Source organism: Erpetoichthys calabaricus, chromosome 12 (assembly GCF_900747795.2).
Source record: "Erpetoichthys calabaricus chromosome 12, fErpCal1.3, whole genome shotgun sequence".
Classification (NCBI taxonomy): Eukaryota; Metazoa; Chordata; class Cladistia; order Polypteriformes; family Polypteridae; genus Erpetoichthys; species Erpetoichthys calabaricus.
The window spans coordinates 132,399,980-132,425,555 of NC_041405.2; the positions used below are offsets into that span (position 1 = coordinate 132,399,980).

Consider the following 25,576-nt stretch of genomic DNA (forward strand, 5'->3'; position numbering starts at 1 on the left):
TTAGATTGGACACCCTACCTTTTACCATAGCATATCAGTTTAAATACCTTGGGGTAAATATCACAAGTAAACATAAGGCTCTTTATCAACAACATTTCGCCGTCTGTATGGAAAAAATTAAGCAAGACTTGCATAGATGGTCAACCCTTCATCTCACTTCAGCTGGAAGAATTAACGTTGTTAAGATGAATATCCTTCCTAAGCTTCTTTTTTATTTCAAAACATTCCAATATATATCAATAAATAATTTTTTAAGCAATTAGATTCAACCATGACCTCATTTATTTGGAACTCAAAACATCCACGTATCCGAAGAGTGACCCTACAAAGACCTAAGGCAGAAGGTGGCATGGCTCTACCTAATTTTCAGTTTTATTACTGGGCAGCAAATATACAAGCTATAACAACCTGGAAACAAATATATGAACATACACAGGCTTAGTCCGCTATAGAAGTAAAATCCTGCAGTACTTCTTTATATTCCCTGCTCTGTGCTCCAATAAACGCAAGTTATCGCAAATATACTAATAACCCAATTGTGCTTCACTCACTTAGAATATGGAACCAATTTAGAAAGCATTTTAAGACGGAAAATCTTTTATCCGTGGCACCTCTGCAGGAGAACCACCTCTTTCAACCTTCGCAAACATATCTAGTTTTAAATATCAGGAAAAGATTTGGGATTAAATTGCTCAGATATCTTTATATAGACAATATCTTTGCATCCTTTGAACAATTAAGTTACAAATTTAGCCTTCCAGCTACACATTTCTTTCACTATCTTCAAATTAGAAACTTTGTTAAACAGAAATTGCCCAATTTTCCTCATCTCGTACCCTCCACAATGCTGGAAAAAATACTGCTCAATTTTGAGGACTTAGACACAATTTCTGCAATATATAAAATTTTATTAGAGTCCCTTCTTTTCAAAGATCCAAGAGAACAATGGGAAAAAGATCTCTTAATTAATAAATCAGAAAAGGAGTGGAAATGAGCAATGCAGAGAATTCACTCGAGCTCCATATGCGCAAAGCATAGAATTATTCAACTCAAAATTATATATCGAGCTCATCTGTCTCACTTAAAACTGTCCAAAATATTTCCAGGGCAAGGTCCAACCTGCGAATGCTGCAACCAAGCTCCTGCCTCACTGGGTCACATGTTTTGGGCCTGCACCAAATTAACATAATTTTGGACCAAAATTCTTAAGTGCCTTTCAGACTGCTTTGGTGTCACAATCCCTCCTAACCCATTAACAGCTGTGTTCAGTGTTCTTCCAGATAGATTTGAAATGGATAAGGACAAGAAAACTGTGATTGCATTCACTACACTATTGGCACGCAGACTTATTTTGTTAAATTGGAAGAATCCTAACTCTCCTCTTATAAGTCAGTGGGAAACCGATATTTTATATTATTTGAAACTAGCCAACACCACATAATCAGGCCACTTTTTTAATGATTTTTCGTGACTGAAAACTGGAGGACCACCGTCGCGCCTTCTCCTCCCAGAGCTGGGGACGGGGGTGGACGGCGCTGGGGTGCGGAGGGCGGAATGGGAGGAGAGGAGAAGGATGCGCCAGGTAGACACACGTTGATCCATTCAGTGTAGCGCGTGCAGTTACCTGATGGAGGAATCTGTATAACATTGAAAGAAGTGTTGTTTCCATGAAAAACATTTGAAGCGGTGGCAATGGAAGGCAAATGAACAGTCAACGTGGGTCACAGCTGGATTGACGCCATGTTTTGTGTCACCTGACCATGGTAGTAGCGGGGGGGGGGGGTTGAACAAAGGGTCAACATGGCTCACAGCTGGATTTGGACCGCAGCACAGACCAAAGTGAGTGAGTATGTGTTTGATGAGCTGTTCGAGTTGGCGGGCAGTGCTCTGAGGTGCGTTCCCTATCACGTGGGAGGAGGGGTAGAGTTTCTGGGCGGGGCTTCGTTGTTCCTTTCCCATGGTTTTCGATGGTGGACGCGGTCGGGTGTCGTAACCGAAAAGAATAATGAAAAGTCAACGTGGCTCAGAGGTGCATGTGGACTCCTAGCACAGATGAAAGTGACTTACGGGGTGGTCGGTGAGTTGTAGCGTCCGGGCACATGAGCAGGCAGTGTGAATGCCTAGAAAGGGAAGGTGGCCGCGGGCCGGGGAATAAGGAATTCGGTGGGCAGGAAAACGTTTTCCGTGTTCCTGCAGCACCGTCTAAGAGGATGCATGTTTGTCGCGGATGCGAATTGCTGTATGTAGCGTGTAAAACAGTTTGCGATGGTGCACGCGGTCGTGTGTCGTAACCAAAAAGTCAACGTGGCTCAGAGGTGCATGTGGACTGTAGCACAGACGAACATAAATGACGGCGTGTTTTCCGAGGCGTCGCGTCCGAGTTGGTGGGTGTGGCTCTGTGAGTTGTCGTCGTATCCAATGGTCTTAGAGTTGGTGGGCGTGGCTGTCTTGCGTGCTTTCCATGGGTGGCTACTTGTCGGCGGCTTAGTGAATTATATATATAGAATGGAAAAAATCAAATTCTCAATTAGAGGATCTGTACAGAACTTTTTCAAAACCTGGCAGGATCAGATCAAAAATATTTTAGAATAAGAAGAAATAACTATTTCCGCATTTCTTTTCCTTCTCCATTTATCTTTATTGCCCAATTAAACTCAACAATTTAGGTATGTTTACAAGCTTTAAGTACTACTCCTTTGGCCATGCTCTCCTTCTCAGGGGTGGGGTTTGATTTGTTTTCAAACCTATTTTTTGTAAAAATTGATCTATTTGTACGGAATGATAACAATAAAATTAATAAAATATTAAAAAAAAAAAATCCCTGAGACCAGTCACCATTCAGGGGCAGAAGGTGGTGGTGTTGCAAGTAACTGGGGGTCCATATGAACAGTAAACTGGACTAGTCTAACAACACAACACTGTACAAGAAAGCAGATTGTACATTCTGAGGAGACTCGGGTCTCTTGATCTGTGCAGCAAGCTGCTGGAAGAGTTCTACATGTTTGCTGTAGCCAGTGTGTTGTTCAAAGAAGTGGTCACCTGGTTAAGAAAACTGAGTTCCTGTGATGCAAAATACCTGAACAAACCTATCAGGAAATCTAGTTGTATAACTCTGGACACTCTGGAAGCTGTTGAGGAAAAGAGGAGGTTGGCAAAATTAGATGCCATCATGAGCAATTCTGCCCATCCCATCCAGGGGGAGCTTTCTTGAGCACCATTAGCCACAGGCAAATACCTCCACGGTGCAGTGCCCACAAGTTCTAAGATCCCCTCTTGAGATCTTTTCAGCCATTAGACACTTCAATGCTTCCTCCTGATGTCATGTCCTTCACTCCAGCCAGAAGGCATAGGAAGATAATACAGACTCAATCTACAACAGTTATTTTAGTATACTATATTATATGTTTATACTAGCCACGTTACTTGTCAAACAGAGGTAATAGAAGAAATTTAAAAATAGTTGATATTTGATATCTCTTGCCTTATTTGTACCCTCAGCTTTCCTCATATAATTTTCCTCAGTATCCTCATATGTCTCAACCTGTGCTGGCCTGCACTTCATTTTTCTCCCATAAAGCCCACTTCTCAGACTCTGTCATTTCAAGGTGCCTTGCTCGCCTTCTGTATACTTTTTGACTGCCACCAATGGTAGATGGGACCCCATGACAACTGTGAAAACATCATTCATATTCTTGTGAATGCCTCTCTCAGCCTGCCTCCTATACATTTATTTCTTTTTGTGTATCTCAGCGTTTTTCACCCAGCACTTCCTCTTTTGATTGTGTCACCCAAAGCCAAACTGACCAATCCGACCAAAGCCAAACTGACTAATCAGATCACTCAGGGGAAACAAACACACATAAACACATACTGTAGCAGTTTATTGTATAGAAGATTCTATTATTTTCCATTGAACTTTGAGTCGGTATCTGTGTATTCTGTTTTTGCTGTGTTATGCATTTAAAATTTCCCCTGAGAATCTATCTATCTATCTATCTATCTATCTATCTATCTATCTATCTATCTATCTATCTATCTATCTATCTATCTATCTATCTATCTATCTATCTATCTATCTATCTATCTATCTATCTATCTATCTATCTAGAGATGTCTGTTGCACATGCACTTGTATTCATGTTGAAACCCTTTTCTCTTGACACATCACGGAAGCCACAAGCAAGAACGAATGATATTTTTTTTATTCAATTCATACCACAAATGCAATAAAAGCAAGCATACTTAATAAATGGCAAAGGCAGAGTGATGAGAAGCAGCTGCTATTGCTGGAACACAAGCAGAAGAGTGTGGGCTTCAGAGCTGCCATTAGACATTGGCACAGTCAGCACACCCTCATACTTGCATTTGAATCTCTTCTTTAATGGATGGCACAAGACTGAGTCCTTTGAGAGCTCATACTTGCAGCTGCTGTAAAATGGCAGGCAATGTGGTAAATTAATTTGTGCAGGGCCTTCATGCTTTTAAAACTGAGGAGGAAAGCTATTCTTGCTGGAATATGTCAGCAGATATAGTGGACCGGGACCTACAGACAGTCTTCTCAGTGCCTCTCCTTCTGCATCACAGTGTTGACCCAGGACAAATATTCAGAAATTCTGGTGTAGACACTGGGGAAGCCATAGAAGCCACAGGGTTCAATGCCAAAGGACGTGATGCCATATGCCATTCCATCACACACAAGTGGACCTCCAGAATCACCCTGCATGCAAACACAAAGGCTGGACAGTAAGACATTGAATTTTTAAAGGCAGCTCTAAAAAGAAAAAGACTTGAGACTTACTACACAGCCAACCTCTTCTGTGCAGAGCATCTTTTTGTTGATGATTTTGCCCCACTGTTTTCTGCAGCAAGATCTTTCTACTACTTGGATGTTTGCTTCTTGGAGGGTGTCTGGTATCTGTGTCCCCTCCTCTGAAATGATCCCCCAGCCACTGGCCAAACAATTAGTTCCTTCTGGCAAGTCTGTGATAATTTTTGGAAGTGGAATAGGTTTTATATTTTCATTCAGGGTGACATTTTGCTCCAGCTGATTAATAGAAAAAGAAATGGAAAAACAAATCTAAGCAACAAAGCAGAAGTATGAGATGTCCCTGAGGTCCAACATTGTTTGGGAAAACAGGAAATGGAAAGAACAGACTCAAATAATGCTGTGTTTGAAGCAAGATACCATGTACTGCTGAGATCCACCATCTTTGCTAGACAAACGGCCCCTCAACAGTTCATTCCTAGGAAAAAACCCACTGATTACAGCACATTGACAAAGTGGTTCTAGAAGTTGAAGAACATACGTTCTACTCATTCACCCATGTGCTTTAACAAACACAGACCAAATTTATTGACATTAAATCAGTTTACCAAGTGTTCCATTGTTTCATATTTAATTCCTCCATTCTTTCTGTGTTCATGTCCATGTATCACCTAATATTCATTTTTTAGCTTCCATATTGACACCTTCACATTTTGGTGGCTTCCAGTCTTGGCACATCTCTAGTACTGCATTCTTGCATTGAAAATTCCCATAAAGCAAATGACTTTTGTTTGCTTTCTTCATGAACCCATAGCTGTAGAGGTTGTTTGCAGGGTAGCCATCAGTATCTCATATGAATCAGTTTACTGATACATTTGAGCAGGCTAAACAGTTTGAGCTTCATTCCTTACCTTAGGTCTGTCTTATATGACTGTCTACTGGTCACTCACTTTGCTTTCTTGTAGGTAGTGTAGAATCTCAGCCAATGCATTTTGGACAAGAGAATCCTCATAAATGCTCACCTTTCACTATTTGGGAACAACTATCTCTTCAGGGGGAAGTTAGCAGAATTACATCTTGTATCATTGGACAATGACTGACTGACTGACATCTTTTACCTTACTGTGTTCTCCTCTCCACCAGACACTTTGGACTTGTGTTTGGATTAATTTTGTATCAAACTGATGTGTGTTTGCAATTTATGAATGTCTTTCTGTTACACACACAAACACAAACATTCTCAAATACACCTCATCCAATTTGGGATCATGATGGGTTAAAGTCTATTCCAGAAAAAACAGGTGAAAGGCAGGTGCCAGGTGGGCCGCCTTACTAACATCATAGGCCCCCGGGCAAAGTAGTGTTCTGGGGCTCCTGTTTTGATAGCAAAACAGACAAAAACACGTAGGCATCAGAAACATTGTGGGCCCCCAGCCAGTGCCCATTGTGCCCATATATTAAGACAACTCTGGGTGCCAGCAGTAAACAGAGTTCCAGTCTATTACAGAGGAACACATACATACACTCAATCATGCACAGGCCAGCCATCAATTAACCTGATGTCCAGGAAAGCACACACAGACAAGAGGAGAACATACAATCTCCGCACAGATGATGACTTGAACACTGTGGACGATCACTTAGACAAGACAGCAGGTGTGGTCATATAGCAGCTTTATTTTCCATCGTCACAGTGAGCAGGTTTCAGAAAAGCAGGCAATCAATATTACATGACAGCGTCAGGGCTCTTCTGAACACTGTTTGTTGGGTGAGGCAAAGTTTTTATACCCCTAGAATGCGTGATTTAATATTCATTATGAAAATGCAACAGTCAACACTTTATTATACACAATCCTTGAGCCCCTTCAATGCTCCTTGTGCAACTTGATTCCTTGGCTCCTTTGTTATGGCGTTCAGATGTAAACTAAGGGAAAACGTGATAAGGTAGTCTCAGTGTGGAATGCTTAGACCTTGAGTCCTTTTGACAAATATTTTTCTGTTTGCTCAGCAAAGCATGTTTTTAAAGCTTACTTCTGCTTAACTCCTTAGACAAGGATTAGTACAAGGGAACGAAGAGAACATTCATCTTCCACAACACACAACCCTGGCACTCCTGTATGGAGTTTGCATTCCCTTCCCAAGTGTACATGGCTTTGCACTGGTTTCCTTGCAGAGTTGAAAGACATGCAGATTAGGTGAATTGGCATTACTAAACTGGCTCAAGTGTGTGTTCACCCTGTGATCGACTGGCACCCTATCCAAGTGTTGTACCCAGTGATTGATGGGATAGACTCCAGCTGCATTGTGACACTGTCCTGGGTAAGTGGGCTAGGAATATGGGTGGATATTTTATTTATATATTGTCATGTATGCATGTCAGAGGGTCACTCTCCAAGTTCCTCCCAGGTATGTGATACCACCCTGGACCAAGAGGGGGTGCTTCGGCTAACTGTCTTGTCTTCTTCTACTTCTTCCTCCACAGTGCCGAAAGGTGACCCAGTAAAGGTATCTGACTCCGCCCCTTCTGGTCCCCCCATCTTTAAAAGCCCAAAAGGAGGTGTCACTTCTTGTCTAAGTGACCTGAGTAAAGGAGGAGCTCCACAACCCAATAATTATTGAAGAATCCACTAAAACCACTAAGCCAGAGTGTTTTAATGGCTGTTTTCTGTTTCTTTTGAGAGGCATCATGTTTTTTTTTGGTTTAAATTCTTTAAGTATAAATGAGGCCGGCTGGGTTGGCACCCCAAACATTTATGTGAGTATCAGCTTGTCATTCCCACAGATGACCACAATATATATATGTTGTGATGTGAAATTTTGCATACAATTTGTTAAATAATTTTGCATGTCTTTATTTGTAACTTAGACAAAGCAATGCAATATTAGTGTTACATTATAGATAATAACAGCAATGGTTTGATGGTTTAAGAACCCCTTCCCGCCTTTTTGGAATGAGTCTTTTTGTAATTTGACGACAGGGTTGGGGGAAGTGCCTCAAACAAGTATGGGCTAATATTTCTCTGCTAAAGTCTCTCAGTCAACCCCCACAGGAAAGCCAGGCTGCCTAACTGCCAAGCTTTACCTTAACATATGGTTTGGGGGGCAGGTGTGAAGTATATATCCCACCATTGGTCTGCAGTATGGCTGTTTGGAACTGGCTTGTATCAAAAGCTTTTAAGTACCGTGACGTCCTATTGGCTCTAGGGGTTGGACAGAAAACCTTTGCTTGCTTTACCTCGCTCTCTCTTTCTTACAAACATCTGATGAAAGACTATCACACACCATTAACTGAAAAGGACAACACAATGAAGAGCACAGCTCGGCAGCCATATTGAGACAGGCATGTGGCCTGTTCTGAAGAAAGCTGACCAAAAATGAAGACTTAACTGGAGACATTTTAAGTAACTAGCAAGTCTGTGTGCCGCCTGAAACTACACATCAGCATTTATCAGGTTGTATGGTTGCCAATATTCAAATGTACTTTGCATATTGTTATTATTTATGAATATTACCAATAATACATTATTTAAAGTGTAACTTAACTCCTGCTTGTCTTTTACTACACCTAATTGCCTGAGGTTCTAAATGTAGAAGGGAAGATGAGGAGATGTTATAAAGTACAATACCTTATGAACAGTGGTAACTCTGTGAGATTTGATGCATTCTGACAAAGGCTACATATTAATAATACAAAATGGGAAAGTAGAGTAAAATATTACTCTACCAAGACAAAACAATATAATAAATTGGTTTGTGTCATGAACCCCACCCAAATCCAGACCAGTGAATTTTAATCTGAATCCTAGAATACTCCAGTATGAAGTGTTATGAGTGTCAAGCTTTATGGTTAACTAGGCTCACCCACCTTTTAAGGCGACCGACTTTTATCCTCAATTTGTGTGCGCTCCATGTGTACATCAGGCATGTAAGTGTAGGGAATGAGAACATCAAAGTGCCCATTCATAACATCTCCTGAAAACCTACGTTTTTTTATCCCCTCGAGTGCCTGTCCAAACTTGGAGTGTAGGACTCCATAATAATATACTTGAAACTCATAGGGGAACAACTCTCCCACTGCCATTAGCTCAGAAATGGTACCATAAGTTTGAGACTTTGACATTTCAGTGAGATACTGAAGCTCATTTGTATAAGAGATTCCTGACGGCATCATTGTAAATGGCTGAAACCTTGACCAATTACTTAAAACATGTCATACAATGTCAGCCTGAATCTGTACCGCTAAAGATGGAGTTTCATGCACTAAATAAGCTATAGATGAGAATAAGCAAGCACCATCTCCCCTGATATTTACTACGCAGTGAGGCATTTGTATTCCATCAACATTACTTATTTCCAGAGACATAATTTTGTCTATTTTTCCAGTGCATCGCACACAAAAGCAAGGGAACGATGGGAGCACCAGAACTCTGCTCACATTGCGTCGCTTCGTACCGCAAGCCGCAAGTAGTAAGTCTGTGATAAGCGGAATACCGCTACGCTTTTATATAGTAGGATAGTGACAGTTAGTTTTTTATTTTTTTTTATCTTCTTACCTTGCTATTTTAACCAGTCAGCCTATATAAAGCATTGAGGTTTCATGATCTGCTTTGTACCCAACCATTTCTTAGGGTAGCACTTTATTTTAGGCACTGCAAAAATGAACCTATTTCTCATATGCTGTGTGACGGGTGGCCACGGCCATTACCCGGCCGGGATGTCAACTGGATGGAAGGACTGGGGGCGAGATTATCCACAAGACACTACCTTCTCTGGGATACTAGAGGTCAGCACCCCGAGTGGCTGTGGCACCGTGGATTCCTGCAGGGCATGCTGGGAATTGGAGTTTGATGCAGCCCTGTTTGGATTCTGTGAGGGTCACTAGGGGAGCTTCCCTCTAGCATCCCAGAGAAGGAAGCGTCTTGTGGATAATCTCTTCCTTGATCCTTCCATCTAACCGGCATCCCAGCCGGGTAATGGCCATGGCCACCTGTCACAGCTGTTACACAACACATACTTAGTAAAGGCTTATTAACACTTTCAAAGTATCGGTAAAGTGTCGGTGAAGTGCAGCATATTAAGAGACTTGGCTACGTTGGTGAAATTACTTGTGAATATGAAGGATCCACAGATTTTATACTGAAATATCCAATATCAAGATATGTATGCCTCACTTAAGCCACCTCTAACCATTCTGAATGGAAGTTATTTTAGCAGGCCACATTGCAGAGGTGAATAAGCACTTTACTGATGCTTTGTAAGTGACGTTAAGACCAAGAGAAACTTTTGCTAAAGCTTTGTTTTAGAACCGTAAATGAGTAACAGCATTTTCGCATTAACTAAACAAATGTGTTAGCTTTCTTAGTAACAGTTTCAGTCTTTAAATGTTTCCACAAATAAGTGCTTATAAGAGAAGCGTTTCCTTACGTGTGTCTGTTTCTTCAGTTTTGACGTGCACACAGTTGTGTCTTCTCTGCTCATATTCACACTGCTTTCATCTTTTTATATCACCAGTTTCCTTCCTTTCCACATATGCAGCCCTTCAGACCTGCTGTTCAAGCAGCATTGGCCACTTGCATATATGAATTGTCATGCTAGCATTTTGCTGCCTAAAGTTTTCTTTTTTGCACATACTTACATGGTTGAGTTGAGTTTTTATCTGTTCATATTGATGCTTTTTAAGTGCCCATTTTTCAGTCTATAGTCTTTGAATGTCCATGCTGATGATTTAAGCTGTTACAATACAACATTAGAATATTGTTTGACAAGAGCAGGCCATTCAGCCCAATAAAACTCGCCAATCCTATCCACTTAATAACATCAATTTGAAGATCCTTAAAGTCCTACTGTCAATCACACTGCTTGGTCATTTACTCCATGTGTCTGTTCTCTGTGTGAACAAAAACTTTCTATGATTTATGCAAGTTTTACCCTTAACAAAATTTCTACTGTACGACTGTGTTCTTGTTGAGCTCAATCTAAACTATCAGCTTGGACCTAAGGTACAAATTCCTTTCATAATTTTTAACAACTTCAGCCAGTTCACCTCCTAATCTTTCATCTTTCCTCACTGCTCATACATCTCAGTCTAGTTGCTTAAGTCAAAGACCTCCAGTCATCAGATTTTCACACTGCACTCTACTGTCCTTACAAGTCCACCTTGGTGTGTGAATGAGCCAAATATGAAGTTAGCATGAAAATATAATTTCCAAATGTTTAGAAGAATGCAATACTTTTATTTTAGTTCATTTTTTTTAAAGTAATTCTTACCTCTAACAACATGATGTCATTTTTCACTTTATTCATGAGATACTCAGGATGAGGGATAATCCTCTTCGCTTTGATGGTGACCTGGGAATGCTCATCGGCACGAATGTTGTGTGCTCCAAGAACAACAAACATCTCCCTGTAAAGGTCAAAAGAATAAAAATAAAAACAAAAAATAAATTTTGGTCAAATGACAAACTCATCCATTAATGACCTCAGGCTCACTCTGGTGCAGTCTAATGAGGTGGCAGGCAATGGACTGAGTCTTTTTGAAACCTTCACTTCTTACTTTTTATGTATCACTCATGGAGCCAATTTACTGCACCGCTCTGGAGGTGAAGCATCCTCTGCTGTGCCCCTGCCACCTGTGAGTAAAAGTCTGCAAGGCCCGGCAGCTTTTGTGATGCGTTTGTGTGTGTCAGCACTGGTCATGAGCAGCATTTCTCCATTTTGATTGTCTACATAATTGAAGTCATGACTCACTTTCCTTGGCAGTGTGCAGCTGTCATCACAAAGTCTTCTCTCACAAGGAAGCCTCCACAGCTGGTGCTGGTGTTCGTTTTAGAGATTACAAAGGCCATGTAGGGTCTGCTGTGAGGCTTCACACTGTGTCCCCGAATTATTTCACTCTTTAATGATCCTGGATTGTCAGGAGAGAAAACAAAGAAGTGCACTATCATTATTTCTAAGTGTCTTGTGGTCATCAAGCTATGGTGAAACAGACTGACACGACTTAATCCTAAAACTGTCAACAGGGAGGATGCAAAGGAAGTAGAAAGAAGACATGGGGACGAGAGGGATTAGAAGCTTTCAAGAACGTCTGCTGATTGAAACTGCACAACATGGGGTGCACAATGGAGGGATCTGAGTCACTTGCTCATCCCTCGGCTACGTCATCCAACTCTTTTCATTCATTCTTAATTCATTAATCTGTAAAGTAAAACAACAACTTTCTCAAACCAAGTTGTGCCTTTGCTAGTGCTAGTGCCTCACAGATCTCAGGCCTCATTTATAAAGCTTTCATACGCACAAAAAGAGGCTTGAAATAAGTATACACAACTTTTTAAACAAATATCGGAATTTATAAAATAAATGTGATGGGAGAACAGGTGTATATTTCTGACAACTCTGACTCATGCGTACTCAACAGTTTGGAGAAACAATGAAGTGATAACACCCTTGATAAAGTAGGGAAGTGCAGGCAAACCAGGCAAATGGCGACTTTTAAGCATAATAATTCAGATCATCAAGCCTTTACGATAATGTGTGTTAACGTAACAAACATAATACACCACAAAAGTGGTGAATATGATGTACAGGCTGTATTTTAGTTTACTTTTAAACAAGGCCAATGCTGCATAAAGGCACTGCACAACTATTTTTTGCCAGTTTATTTCGGCTCCTCATTCTCACTTCTCAATGAGCTGCTCAATAGGCCTGGGACATCTCAGCCAAGCTTTGCTCCATCATGCCTGTTTGTGCTGGCAGCCATTAGTCGACTAGCAAAGCACCACATCCACTTTTCGTATAGTGTCAGCGCACATACATAAAACATAAGATTTTGCCAAAAAAAAAGCAATTTGCCACAGTGTCCGGTTCTCCTAGTGTAATTGGAGCAATTTACCGCACTCATATTTCAATAAGGGCACCTAGCGAGAATGAAGCTGCTTTTGTTAATTTTAAGTAATGGCATTCCACTAATTCACTTGTTTGAACTTGCATGTATTTTATGCTTTTTTTTTTCTTTTACTCAGATGACTCACTCCTGATGGCTAAACAGTGAAACACTGGCAGTTGCACACAGAAGCAAATACACCTCACTGCCGTGCATAAGACAGAACAGGGGAAGAATGTAGGCATCTTTCTCCATCTTTATTAATTTTCCAACATTTCCTTTTTCGAAATATGCAGGATACCGAGAATTCATTTATACATTGTGGCATGCGGCTGGGGGTGGCACCCAGCCGGGACGCCCAGGAAGACAGGAGGAGGGCTCATGCCTCCTCCAGACCATGAGGGGGCGACCGCCCTGGTTCCTTTGGGGGCCACGGGTGCAGAGCTTGGAAGCCCAACCCTGTAGGGGCCCGTGGTCTCCACCAGGGGGCGCCCCCATGCCCGAAGGACCCGGAACCCCAACACTTCCGCCACACCAGGAAGTGCTGGGGGGAAGAAGACTGGGAACACCCAGTGGGCTTCCGGGAACACAGCCGGCACTTCCGCCACACAGGGGAGTGTCTAGGGAGTGTTGGGGATCACCTGGAGCCCATCCGGGTACTTATAAAAGGGGCTGCCTCCCTGCAAAGGAAGACTGGAGTCGGGTGAGGAGTGGACGAAGTTTGGAGGCAGGAGAGAGGAGGCGGCCTGACTTTGGGGGAGTTTGGTGTTTGAGACACTGAGTTCTGCACTAATGGACAATGTAAATATGGTAAATAAATGTGTGGTTGACTTAAGACTGGTGTCCGTCTGTCTGTGTCCGAGCTACTTCTCACAACATTTATTTCTATTGGGATTGGCTACTGCAATGTGTTTTACACTCCATGGCTGTTCAAATCATTCTTCATGCAACATTCACTAAAATTCAGAATGCTGCTTCAAAAATCATTACAAGAGCTAGAAAGTACAAACACATAACTCTGGTTCTCAAATTCTCACACTGGCTCCTAGCTAAGCTTAGGGCTGATTTCAAAATCCTCTTTCTTACATATAAAGCCTTAAAGAGACAAAGATTTTGACTCCTGTTTCCTTTTCTATAAATTCACCTATCTATCCGTTTTTCTAACCTGTTATGCACAGCAGGGTCTCGGGGAAGCTTGAGCCTATCGCACTGAGCACAAGGCAGGAACAACTCCTAGACATTATGTAATTTAATGGCTACTCTAAATAACCATTACAAAGAAAGGTAAGCAGAACCAAACAAACCAAACAAATACACGATAAATCTGTCTATTTAATTAAGTCTTTACATAGTTAATAATTTATGGAAGTCTTGCAATAAACCCAACAAAGAAAACTTTTACAAGTGCCAAGAAAATTTCAAAGTAAAATGTTATGAAATATGTAAAAAAATTAAACAATACATGACCATCCGAAAGTAGATACAATGTAAATAAGAGAGAGAGAGGGGTTGGAAGCATGAACTGATAGCCACGCAATGAACCACCTGGATTGGGACCCGAGTGCAATGGGTGACACTTCAGCACCACACCACAACAGTGTGAGGCTTTTTACGGTGGCTGGAGGGCCAAACTTGCCACCGACCCCCAAGTTTTCCCTGCAAGTTGGAGGGCCTGCTTACAGATTAACATCATACCAAGGACAAAGCAATTTCAGGTTAAGGGCCCTGCTCAAGGGCCCAACAGAGTCGGGTCACTTCTGGCATTTACAGGATTCAAACCAGCAACCTTCTGATTAGCAGAACAAATCCCTGGCCTCAGAGCCAGCATTCCACCTTTGTGAATAAAACATTAGCAAAAAAATAGCCATATCAGAAGAAACAGTGTGAGCACATTGAATGAACCAATCAGTCCTAGATTTCTACAGAATTCAGTTATAAGGAAGATCTTATGAAGCCTAAGTCACCATTGCATTAAGAGAAACCAAACAAAGTATCACTTGAATCCTGTCCAGTGTGGATCTGGCTGATGCATTCGCATTTCGAGGAAAAAAACTCTCCTTCAGGGCACAGCAACTCAATATTAACTATTGTAAAGGGACAGTAGCTCCCAAAAGTAAATCTATCCATCCATTGACCAAAAACGAAGGCTCACCAATGTATTAATAAAAGATGAAGCCTTTTCTTCCGAAGGGCATGTACCAAGCAAATACAATCAAAAACATGAGACAGAAGTCAACGACTGTCTTTATGGAAATGAAAACAAAATAACCTTCTGTCATCACACAGAGAAGAAAAAGTGTGGCTTGGTAACCTGACTTGCCAAGATGGAACACTACTCCAAAGGACTGTCCGTACAGATTCTAAAATAAAATAATTAGGGATGATCCTCTATAGCTTCATGGCATCTCCTCAACCAACTATTCTGAGGAGAGCTGAATCTTTCATCTCTGATGACAGTCATCCAGCTCACTGTTTTTACTTCTGAGTTCTGGGAAACGCTACTAGAGCTTCACCACTCACTCCACTTACTTCAGGACCTCCAGGCCATTAAGGTCATTGAACTCCCAGTAACCTGACCCTTCCTGACTACACTGTGTTCTGTACCTGTTACCAGCCTCAGACCTAGGGGAACCTGGACCAGGTACAAGCCACTGTTGCTATAGGGTGCCAAAAGCAGGCAGCAGTCGTGAGTCTCAGACCATACTTCTCTGTTCTACTTTATTCTCATTTACCCAGAAATATATCAATGCTCTGCAGTGAGCTGGCACCCTGCCCGGGGTTTGTTTCCTGCCTTGCACCCTGTGCTGGCTGGGGTTGGCTCCAGCAGACCCCCGTGACCCTGTAGTTAGGATATAGCGGGTTGGATAATGGATGGATATATCAATGCTTCAATTTCTGCCTAGATCAACATCACAATCAGTTAAACAATGGTGCATTTCAATTTCCTCTGCGGAACAATAGTGTAAACACCTTTACTTTGGTTCAACAATGGTACTGTTGTCAGCTACCAAGAAGTACCTGATTAGAAACCAAAGTCCACAGAACTCGTTAATTTTCCTAAGGAAGCAGGCAGTTCTGTATCACCATATTGTATGTGGATGAGATAATAATCAAAGCAGTCTGATTTTTCAAAGCAGGTGACTCGTTTGCAAGACAGGTAAACATTTATGTCCTTCAAATAGCCATGAACAATAACCTGTAGCAGAATTTTCTAGGAAATTTGCATTTTCTTTAAAACACCGATTTGTAGCCCATTACACTAAGCATCACACAGAAAAGACATTTTCTTTAAAATACTGAATTCTAGCCCATTACATACCCACCTGCTGCTTTATGTGCAATTGTACTATATGTTACTTTTTTATTCTTATTTACTGTATTTATTTATTTATTTTCTTTATTTATTTATCTTCTACTACTCTTATGTATTTAGTGTGTTTATTTACACATCAATGCAATGGAGACACAACAATTTCACTATGTGCTCTCAGTGTATGTGACAATAATGATCTCTGATCTAATCTCTAATCTAGGAAAAGGTTATTTTATAATGCAGAACAAGATAAAGGTTTGCCACAGTATTGAAGACAAGCTATCTCAAAATCACTTTGCCGTACAGATGTTTAACCCACAAAAAGTTGAAACTTTCTTTCGCACTGTAAAAAAGTGCTGTGTCTCTTCGGAGAATCTTTTGGTACCGCTGGTTTGACTTTGTGTCGAATGACTGGTTGCTCATGGAGTCCCGAATGAGGCACGTTACCTGCATTGTGAGGAAGCGTCAGTTACGGCACTACTGCCATGTGGAGCGATTCCTAGAGGGTGATCCGGCTCACAGGACCCTCATTTTTGAGGACCCAAGTGGCTGGAACAGGTCAAGGGGACGTAACACCTGGCTGAGGGTCAATTTGGGAGGGTAGGACTGGACCACGTGTTTGCCTGGGGGTTTGCCAACTGGGATCCTGAGCTGTTTTGTCGTGTGGTGGGTGCAGCACCACGTTGTACCAGTGCATTCTCCCCAGTCTGACCTGACCTGACCTGCACAAAGGAGTGAGGATTCCAAAATTTCTTAGTGCAAGATACCTAATATTTTGCCAAAAAAAGCTCAAAACTTTGTTTTTCCTGAAAACCTTAACAAAGAGCCCCCTTCCTAAGCCTTTAATCTGATTTGCCTAGAAAGTGTTAAAAAAATAAAAGATGTGGGGAAATCTGTCCAGCCGACATTATAATTGTAATGATGTGTGTCAGATATGATTAGTGGTCTGATGCCAATGTAATGTCTTTGCTCTGATTAAACATTAATTAACAAAATTATATAGGGAGGCGTACCAGGTATAGGGTTGTATATATTATATTATTATATGTAAAATTTTCTCCTGGTTCTTCCAAGATGTTTGTATTTTTATTTATTTCAACAACGACATGATCAAAAAATATTGTACTAAAAACTGACAACATAAAGCCTACAAACACATTCAGTTTGAGGTAAATCAACATAAGGAAGCCATGCAAAGGCAAAGTATCTCAACAATAATTTTTAAACCTTGAAAAGATCCTTATTTTGAGAATCATCTGGCTAAAGGTTTGGAATATTGATAATATACACCAAAAATACACTTTTCTGAGTAGTGCCATTGTTTAAAGCCATGAAATCTGTTCATGTTATTCTAATAAAAATAAAACTTGCGAATATGACATTCAAGAAATTTATAACTGATCTAAAAGTTAAGGATATGCAAAACCCAAAAGCACGTTGATTTTAAGTAGCCAGCGTAAGGTAGATGTGTAAAGGCAAACATACTCCAAGAAGCTTTGCTTTTTTAATGCATTATGGCATTGAGTCAGAATATAAACCACAGCACAAACACTGATAGAAAGTGAGAACTGAAAGACAGCGGAACAGTCAGTCATTAAAGACAAAAATGCAAGCAAAGAAGCTACAAATAAGAAATAGGAAAGGGCAGCTCTTTAGGAAAAATCTGAATGTGGCACCTCACCAACCTAAGCACCTCCAAGCAGAGGTGGCAAACATATTGCCTCATTCAGAGGGCTTTTTTTTTTTCTCATGGCTGACCTCAAGTGTTAGTCAAAGCGTCAACATCTCTGTCTTTTTTTTTGCCCCCCACATATTTACCTGAGGTAGCGTCAGATGTCACAAGCCCCAAATGAAGCAAGACCAGGAGGATGGGCAGCGCAATCATGGTGAGTATCCTGTTCTCTTGTAGAAGGTGTTGATGACAAAAGCAAGAACTGCTCACAAACCCTTCCTGCCCACATTATTAAAAAGCTTTGAAAAAAAAAATAGAAGTGATGGGGCCCCAGGAAGCACAATTTGGTTTTATTTAAATTTGTAAAAAAAAGGAAAGCATGATTTGTAGCAATGCTCATAACTTGAAAGCATGGAAATTTATTTATTATTATTTTCTTTTTCTTTATCTTTGTACAGCACACTTTTAATGGCGAGATGGTGGAGTCATTAATATAAAGTCTGATCTACTGATTTGAGTGAATCCAGCATCGCTCCTTTTGCTCTGCTCTCTTGCTCTTGTGTGGTGTGGCTGTGCCATGGTGGCAGTGCCAAGGGTCTGGCCAGTTGGACTACCTTCTGCTTAGCTCTTGAGTCATTACACCCAATAGTTTAAGCACTATTTCACAGAGGCACTTTTGAATGATGTTCACTGCCATAACTTTAATGTGGTGGGCCCTAGTACAAGAAAATAAATTAGGCCTCTTTGATGTTACATTAAATTTGATGCATTTTAAAAAATTACCACCATCAATAAGATACATCATATAAGTTACATGATAGGTCAAAAATCATAATTAAGATTCATGGAGTTATCGGAACAATAATACCACTAACCGTTTTTATTCTAATGATCACTCTTTAAAACAACGGTCCTAAAATGACACGTTACTGGGTTAGGTGGTTTTTCATAGAACTATTGTTTGACAAAGCACCACTTCATTCTGAAAGCGATCTTCACATATGAAGTTGGTTCTTTAATGCTTTGAAAATTTTTCTAATGGGTGGACTAAACAGAAACCTTTAATGTCTAGTGGGCTACCTAGCAGGATACAACAGATTAATCAGAATCAGAATCAGAATCAGAATCAGAATCAGCTTTATTGGCCAAGTATATGTACACATACAAGGAATTGGACTCCGGTTTTACCTAGTATTGTCCCTGATGCTGTGAGATTGACTTAAGTGTTCATGAGAGTGATGGCCTGAGGAAAGAAACTGTTCACATGTCTGGTAGTTTTGGCGTACAGTGCTCTGTAGCGCCTACCAGAGGGAAGAAGTTGAAAAAGGTTGTAACCAGGGTGTGATGGGTCTGCAATGATGTTTTCTGCCCGTTTCCTGACTCGAGATCTGTATAAGTCTTGAATGGAGGGCAGATCAACACCAATGATTTTTTCTGCAATCCTGACTGTCCGTTGAAGTCTGTTCCTGTCCTGTTTTGTGGCTGAGCCAAACCAGACTGTGATAGATGAACAGAGAACAGACTGGATTACTGCAGAGTAAAATTGGATGAGCAGCTCTTGAGGCAGGTTGAACTTCCTGAGCTGGCGCAGGAAGTACAACCTCTGCTGGGCCTTTTTAACAATTGTGTTTATGTTTAGTTCCCACTTTAGGTCCTGGGAAATTGTGGATCCCAGAAACCTAAAGTTTTCCACAGCAGACACAATGCTGTTGAGTAGTGTGAGAGGGGGCAGCACTGGGGGGCTCCTCCTGAAGTCCACTGTCATCTCCACAGTTTTAAGCTTGTTCAGCTCCAGGTTGTTTTGACCGCACCAGAGGGCCAGCTGTTCGACCTCTCGTCTGTATACAGACTTGTCACTGTCCTTGATGAGGCCAATGACTGTCATATCATCTGCGAACTTCAGGCTTTTAACAGACGGGTCTCTTGAGGTGCAGTCATTTGTGTAGAGGGAGAAGAGCAGAGGAGAGAGGACACATCCCTGGGGGGCGCCAGTGCTGACTGTTCGTGTGCTGGATGTGATTTTTCCCAGTCTCACTTGCTGCTTCCTATCTGTCAGGAAGTTTTTGATCCACTGGGAGATGGGAGCTGGTACAGTGAGCCAAGTGAGTTTGGTGTGGAGGACTTCTGGAATGATAGTGTTGAACGCCGAGCTGAAGTCCACAAACAGGATCCTAGCATATGTCCCTGGAGAGTCGAGATGTTGCAGGATGTAGTGCAGTCCCATGTTGATTGCATCATCCACTGACCTGTTTGCTCGGTAAGCAAACTGTAGGGGGTCAAGCAGGGGGTCTGTAATGTCCTTCAGGTAGGTCAACACCAGTCTTTCAAAGGATTTCATGACCACAGACGTCAGGGCGACTGGCCTGTAGTCATTTAACCCTGCAATGGAGGTTTTCTTTGGAACCGGGATAATTGTGGAACGCTTAAGGCAGGAGGGAACTTCACATAGCTCCAGGGATCTGTTGAAGATCTGTGTAAATATGGGGGCCAGCTGATCAGCACAGACTTTAAGACAGGAGGGTGACACACCATCTGGACCTGGTGCCTTCCTGATCTTCTGTCTCCTGAAGAGCTGACTCACGTCCCCTTCACAGATCCTGAGTGCAGGTATGGTGTCAGTGGGGAGGGGCAGGGGCTTGGTAGTGAGTGCTGGGACTGTATTTTGATTGGCGTGGGTGAGAGGTGTGAAAGAGGGATTATCAAACCTGCAGTAGAACAAATTCAGCTCGTTGGCTAGTTGATGGTTCTCTTCAGTATGGGGGGATGGTTTCCTGTAGTTGGTGATGTCTTTCAAACCTCTCCACACTGATGCAGGGTCGTTGGCTGTAAACCTATTTTCCAGCTTTTCAGTGTAGCACCTCTTTGCTACTCTGATCTCCTTTGTCAATGTGTTTCTGGCTTGATTATACAGGATTCTGTCCCCACTTCTGTAGGCCTTCTCCTTAGCCTTACGAAGCTGCCTGAGTTTTGTAGTAAACCAGGGTTTGTTGTTGTTGTATGTGCGAAAAGTTTTCATGGGCACACACATATCCTCACAAAAACTGACATAGGATGTCACAGTGTCAGTAAGCTCATCCAGGTCTGTCGCTGCAGACTCAAAAACACTCCAATCAGTACAGTCAAAGCAGGCTTGTAGTTCCAGCTTTGCCTCGTTGGTCCATCTCTTCACCGTTTTCACCACAGGCTTTGCAGATCTTAAGTTCTGCCTGTAAGTCGGGAGAAGATGAACCAAACAGTGGTCAGAGAGTCCCAGGGCAGCACGAGGGACAGAGCGATAAGCATCCTTTAATGTAGTGTAGCAGTGGTCCAGTGTGTTTTTGTCCCTGGTAGGACACTTAATATGCTGACTGAATTTTGAAAAGATTAAGAAAACCAAGAGTCCTTTAAAAATCAGGAACCAATTGGCATTTCACAAATGTGCAGTTATCTATTTATGGTTTCATTTGGAGCCTGTTACAGATCTAAATAAATAAATGTTCCTTCTGGAACCTTCATGTGGATGAGCCTTTTGGGAGCCAAAAATAGTTCTCCGCTTCTGAAGAATAGCTCTAGTGTGTATTTTTAAGAATGATAAGCAAAAACATTAATCCTAAAGAAAGCTCTGCGAAAACAACCACCATGCTGTCATCATGGGCCTCCAGGCACATGGACCCTGGTGCAACTGCACTTCCTATAGTTGTGTCACTGGTGAATTTTTGTATACAAAATTTTGTATAAAAAAAGGAATTGTCAGTAGATTTTTTAACTGTCCGGTCAAGCATATGGAACATAAGCAATGAGCAGGGCAATGGCATGCAGGTGGTGACAGCATCCCAAAGATGGTAAAGAAGGAAGGAAGGAAGGAAGGAAGGAAGGAAGGAAGGAAGGAAGGAAGGAAGGAAGGAAGGAAGGAAGGAAGGAAGGAAGGAAGGAAAGAAGGAGTAGAAGTCCAGGGTGTTATGTGTAGACTAGACAAAGAGCCCGTTTTGACAACGTAAGATGGAATGGGCACGAATTTGTGTCAGCAGTGTATGAAGAACAAATGATAAGTAACGAAGAAGTTGTTTTGTAATGATTGTAGTCCGCTTTACTAATTACTCTACAGGCTTGTACTGTTAGCTGATGAATTTTCCAGGCCTATAGTATAATATTGAATGATGAATGTTCCAGTACAATATGGAATAGTAATAAGTATAAGCACCACAAACCTGATATAGGTGTATTGAATGAATGCATAATTGAATCAGAATGCGTAATTAGGCCTCGAGCTGTAGTCGAAATCGCCTTTCAGGCCTCTAGAGCTTTAATCGAAGTCGCCTTTCTCTTTGAATTTTTGCGGCCATAAATCCGCCGCCTGCCGCGATGTTGGGGTTGGATGTCGGTCTCGTAAGGTTTTTCAGGCAGCTGCGCAGAAGGCGACTGCACATTTGGCTTCGGACGGACATGAGTGAGTGAGTGAGGAGGCAGGCGAATTATGTATTAAGATGGGTGCAAAATGGGCTCAGTCACAGGAAGCAGAGGGTTATGGTACCAAGAACCTTATCATAATTGGGTGATATTAAGAGTGGTGTCCCATAGTGATCATTAAGGTTAATGTCAGTAAATGTACATTACATGTAGGAAGTAAAAATGTTAGGTTTGAATACACAATGGGCTGTCGGAAAATCAAAACTACACCTTATGAGAAGGATTTAGGAGTCGTAGTGGATGCTATGCTATCAACTTCCAAACAGTGTTCAGAAGCCATTAAGAAGGCTAACAAAATGTCAGGTTATATAGCGCCTTGATGTGTGCAGTACAAGTCCAAGGAGGTTATGCTCAACCTTTATAATACACTGGTGAGGCCTCATCTTGAGTGCTGTGTGCAGTTTTGGTCTCCAGGCTACAAAAATGACATAGAAGCTCTAGAAAAGGTCCAGAGAAGAGCAACAGGGCTAATTCCAGGGCTACAGGGGTTGAATTATGAGGAAAGATTAAACAACAACAACAACATTTATTTATATAGAACATTTTCATACAAACAATGTAGCTCAAAGTGCTTTACAAGATGAAGAAAGAGAAAAAAGATAAAATAAATAAGAATTAAAATTAGGGAACACTGGTTAACATAGAATAAAAGTAAGGTCCAATGGCCAGGGATGACAGAAAAAATAAAACAAATCTCCAGATGGCTGGAGACAAAAACAAAATCTGCAGGGGTTCTGAGGCCACGAGACTACCCAGACCCCTCTAGGCAGTCTACCTAACATAAATGACCTCAATCAGTCCTCATTGTATTCAGCGTTCTCATGGAAGGATTTGATGATGACGGTCATGTGGACCTCTGGCCTTTAATTCATCAATGTAGGGACATCACAGTGCTTTGATCAGGAGGTGGTGGCGCAGATCACCACCACAGAAAACCAGAAGAGAAAGTAGGGGTTAGTACGGATTTTGGAGCCACCATGAATAATAATGATAATTAATTGATTATACAGAGCATCAGAATTAAACTAAGATGAAGCTATGAGAAAGCCATGTTAAAGTAATGTGTTTCCAGCAGTTTTTTAAAGTGGTCCACTATATTAGCCTGACGAATTCCTATTGGCAGGCTATTCCAGATTTTAGGTACATAACAGCAGAAGGCCGCCTCACCACTTCTTTTAAGTTTAGCTCTTGGAATTCAAAGTAGACATTCATTTGAAGATCTAAGGTTACGATTTGGAGTGTAAGGTGTAAGACATTCTGAAATATAAGATGGTTCGAGATTATTTAAGGCTTTGTAAACCATAAGCAGTATTTTAAAGTCAATTCTAAATGACACAGGTAACCAGTATAGTGACATCAAAACTGGAGAAATGTGCTTGGATTTTCTTTTACTAGTTAAGATTCTTGCAGCTGCATTCTGCACTCGTTGCAATCGATTTATGTCTTTTTTGGGTAGTCTTGAGAGGAGTGCGTTACAGTAATCTAGCTGACTGTAAACAAAAGCGTGAACTAATTTTTCAGCATCTTGCAGAGTTATAAGAGGTCTAACTTTTGCTCTATTTCTTAAGTGAAAAAATGCTGTCCTAGTAATCTAATTAATATGTGATTTAAAATTCAGGTTAAAGTCAATAGTTACCCCTAAATTCTTTACCTCCGCCTTGACTTTTACATCCTAATGCATCTAGTTTATTTCTAATAACCTCATTATATTCATTATTGCCAATCACTAAAATTTCTGTTTTCTCTTTATTTAGTTTGAGAAAATTACTACTCATCCATTCAGAAGCACAAATGAGACTTTGGGTCAGTGAATCAAGAGTATCGGGGTCGTCAGGTGCTATTGATAAATACAGTTGTGTGTCATCAGCATAGCTGTGGTAATTCACGTTATGCCTCGAGATAATCTGACCTAACGGAAGCATGTAAATCGAAAAGAGCAGCGGACCCAGGATAGAGCCTTGTGGAACACCATATAGAATATCATGTGTGTTTGAGTTGTAATTACCACAACTAACAAAGAATTTTCTACTTGCCAGGTAGGATTCAAACCAATTTAAGACACTGCCAGAGAGGTCCATCCATTGACTAAGGCGATTTCTAAGAATATTGTGATCAATGGTATCAAATGCGGCACTCAGATCTAAGAGGATGAGAACAGATAAAGAGCCTCTGTCTGCATTTACCCACAAGTCATTTACTACTTTAACGAGTGCAGTTTCTGTACTGTGATTTGTTCTTAAACCCGACTGAAACATATCAAGAATAGCATGTTTATTGAGGTGATCATTAAGCTGCATAATAACTGCCTTCTCTAGAATTTTACTTAAGAAAGGCAGGTTAGAAATAGGTCTAAAATTTTCAAAAGCAGAGGGGTCGAGATTATTTTTCTTGAGCAGGGGTTTAACTACAGAAGTCTTAAGACAGTCTGGGAAGACCCCCATATCTAATGACGAGTTTACTATGTCAAGAATACTATCAATTAGCACGCCTGATACTTCTTTGAAAAAAACTTGTTGGTATTGGGTCAAGGATGCAGGTTGAGGGTCTCAGTTGAGAAATTATTTTATATAAATCAGGTAAATCTATCCTGGTGAAAGAATGTAATTTGTTTATAATGCAGTACCAGGGTTTAAGATGATCAGTATTGGGGAGATGTACTATATTATTTCTGAATATTATAATTTTTTTGATTAAAAAATACAGCAAAAGCCTCACAGGTTTTACTGGATGTTTTTTGGAGGCATTCCATTGAGTGACCTGAGTTTAGCTGACGATCAATCATAGAGAATAAAACTCTGGGATTACTAGCATTGTTATTTATAATCCTAGAGAAATAACAGCACCTCTCAAGATGGACTGTGTTGTTGTATTCTGTTATTTTAACCTTCAATATCTCGTAGTGGATAATCAGTTTAGTTTTTCTCCATTTACGCTCAGCTCTCCGGCATGTTCTCTTTAAATCAGGCACTCTTTGGGTCTTCCACGGTATAACAGTGCTATAAAATTTTTTAACTGTCTTTTCAGGTGTGACTATGTCAGCAGCAGCTCTCACCTTAGTAATAAAATTTTCCACCTTACTATTTACATTGTTTCCACTATTGTAGTAAGCACTACAAACAGACTGGTTGCTTAAAATGTTTGTAAATTTTGAAGCTGCTGATGAATCAAAGAAACGTTTTTTAACAATTTGCTTCTTGTGAATATTTTCTATCATTATTTCTATATTAAATAGTAAGAGAAAATGGTCTGATAGACCAATATCAATGATCTGCTTCACATCAAGTTTTAGTCCTTTTGTAATTACTAAGTCTAACGTATGACCTGCTTTATGTGTAGGCTGATTAACGAGCTGTCTCAAATCAAAAGAGTCCAGGAGGTTCGTGAATTCTTTTACTTTTGGGTCACACTGTTTATCGATATGAAAGTTAAAGTCACCGACTATTAGGAACGTGTCATAGTTCATAATTACAATTGACACCAAGTCTGAGAATTCCTCAAAGA

General features: G+C 40.9%; 2 protein-coding genes across 2 annotated transcripts in view; one reads left to right on the plus strand and one right to left on the minus strand.

Annotated features, from left to right (window-relative positions):
* The window catches only part of armc6 (armadillo repeat containing 6), a 494,113-nt gene that overhangs the window by 22,359 nt on the left and 446,178 nt on the right, over positions 1 to 25,576 (plus strand). The window lies entirely within an intron of this gene.
* Positions 4,182 to 17,903, minus strand: LOC114662648 (duodenase-1-like). Its single transcript, XM_028816239.2, has 5 exons — positions 17,776 to 17,903; positions 11,513 to 11,669; positions 11,033 to 11,168; positions 4,799 to 5,044; positions 4,182 to 4,717 (listed from the first exon to the last, which is right to left on the minus strand). Exons 1-5 carry the CDS (start codon positions 17,840 to 17,842, stop codon positions 4,559 to 4,561), a joined length of 765 nt encoding a protein of 254 aa, XP_028672072.2. The 5' UTR covers positions 17,843 to 17,903; the 3' UTR covers positions 4,182 to 4,558.

Excerpts from the sequence above, each read along its gene's own strand:
- LOC114662648 (XM_028816239.2), bottom strand. The coding sequence starts at position 17,842 with ATGATTGCGCTGCCCATCCTCCTGGTCTTGCTTCATTTGGGGCTTGTG. Across the intron at positions 11,169-11,512 it reads GCTGCACACTGCCAAGGAAA|GGAGATGTTTGTTGTTCTTG; the intron begins GTGAGTCATGAC and ends TGACCTTTACAG. Across the intron at positions 4,718-4,798 it reads CAGAAGAGGTTGGCTGTGTA|GGTGATTCTGGAGGTCCACT; the intron begins GTAAGTCTCAAG and ends GTTTGCATGCAG.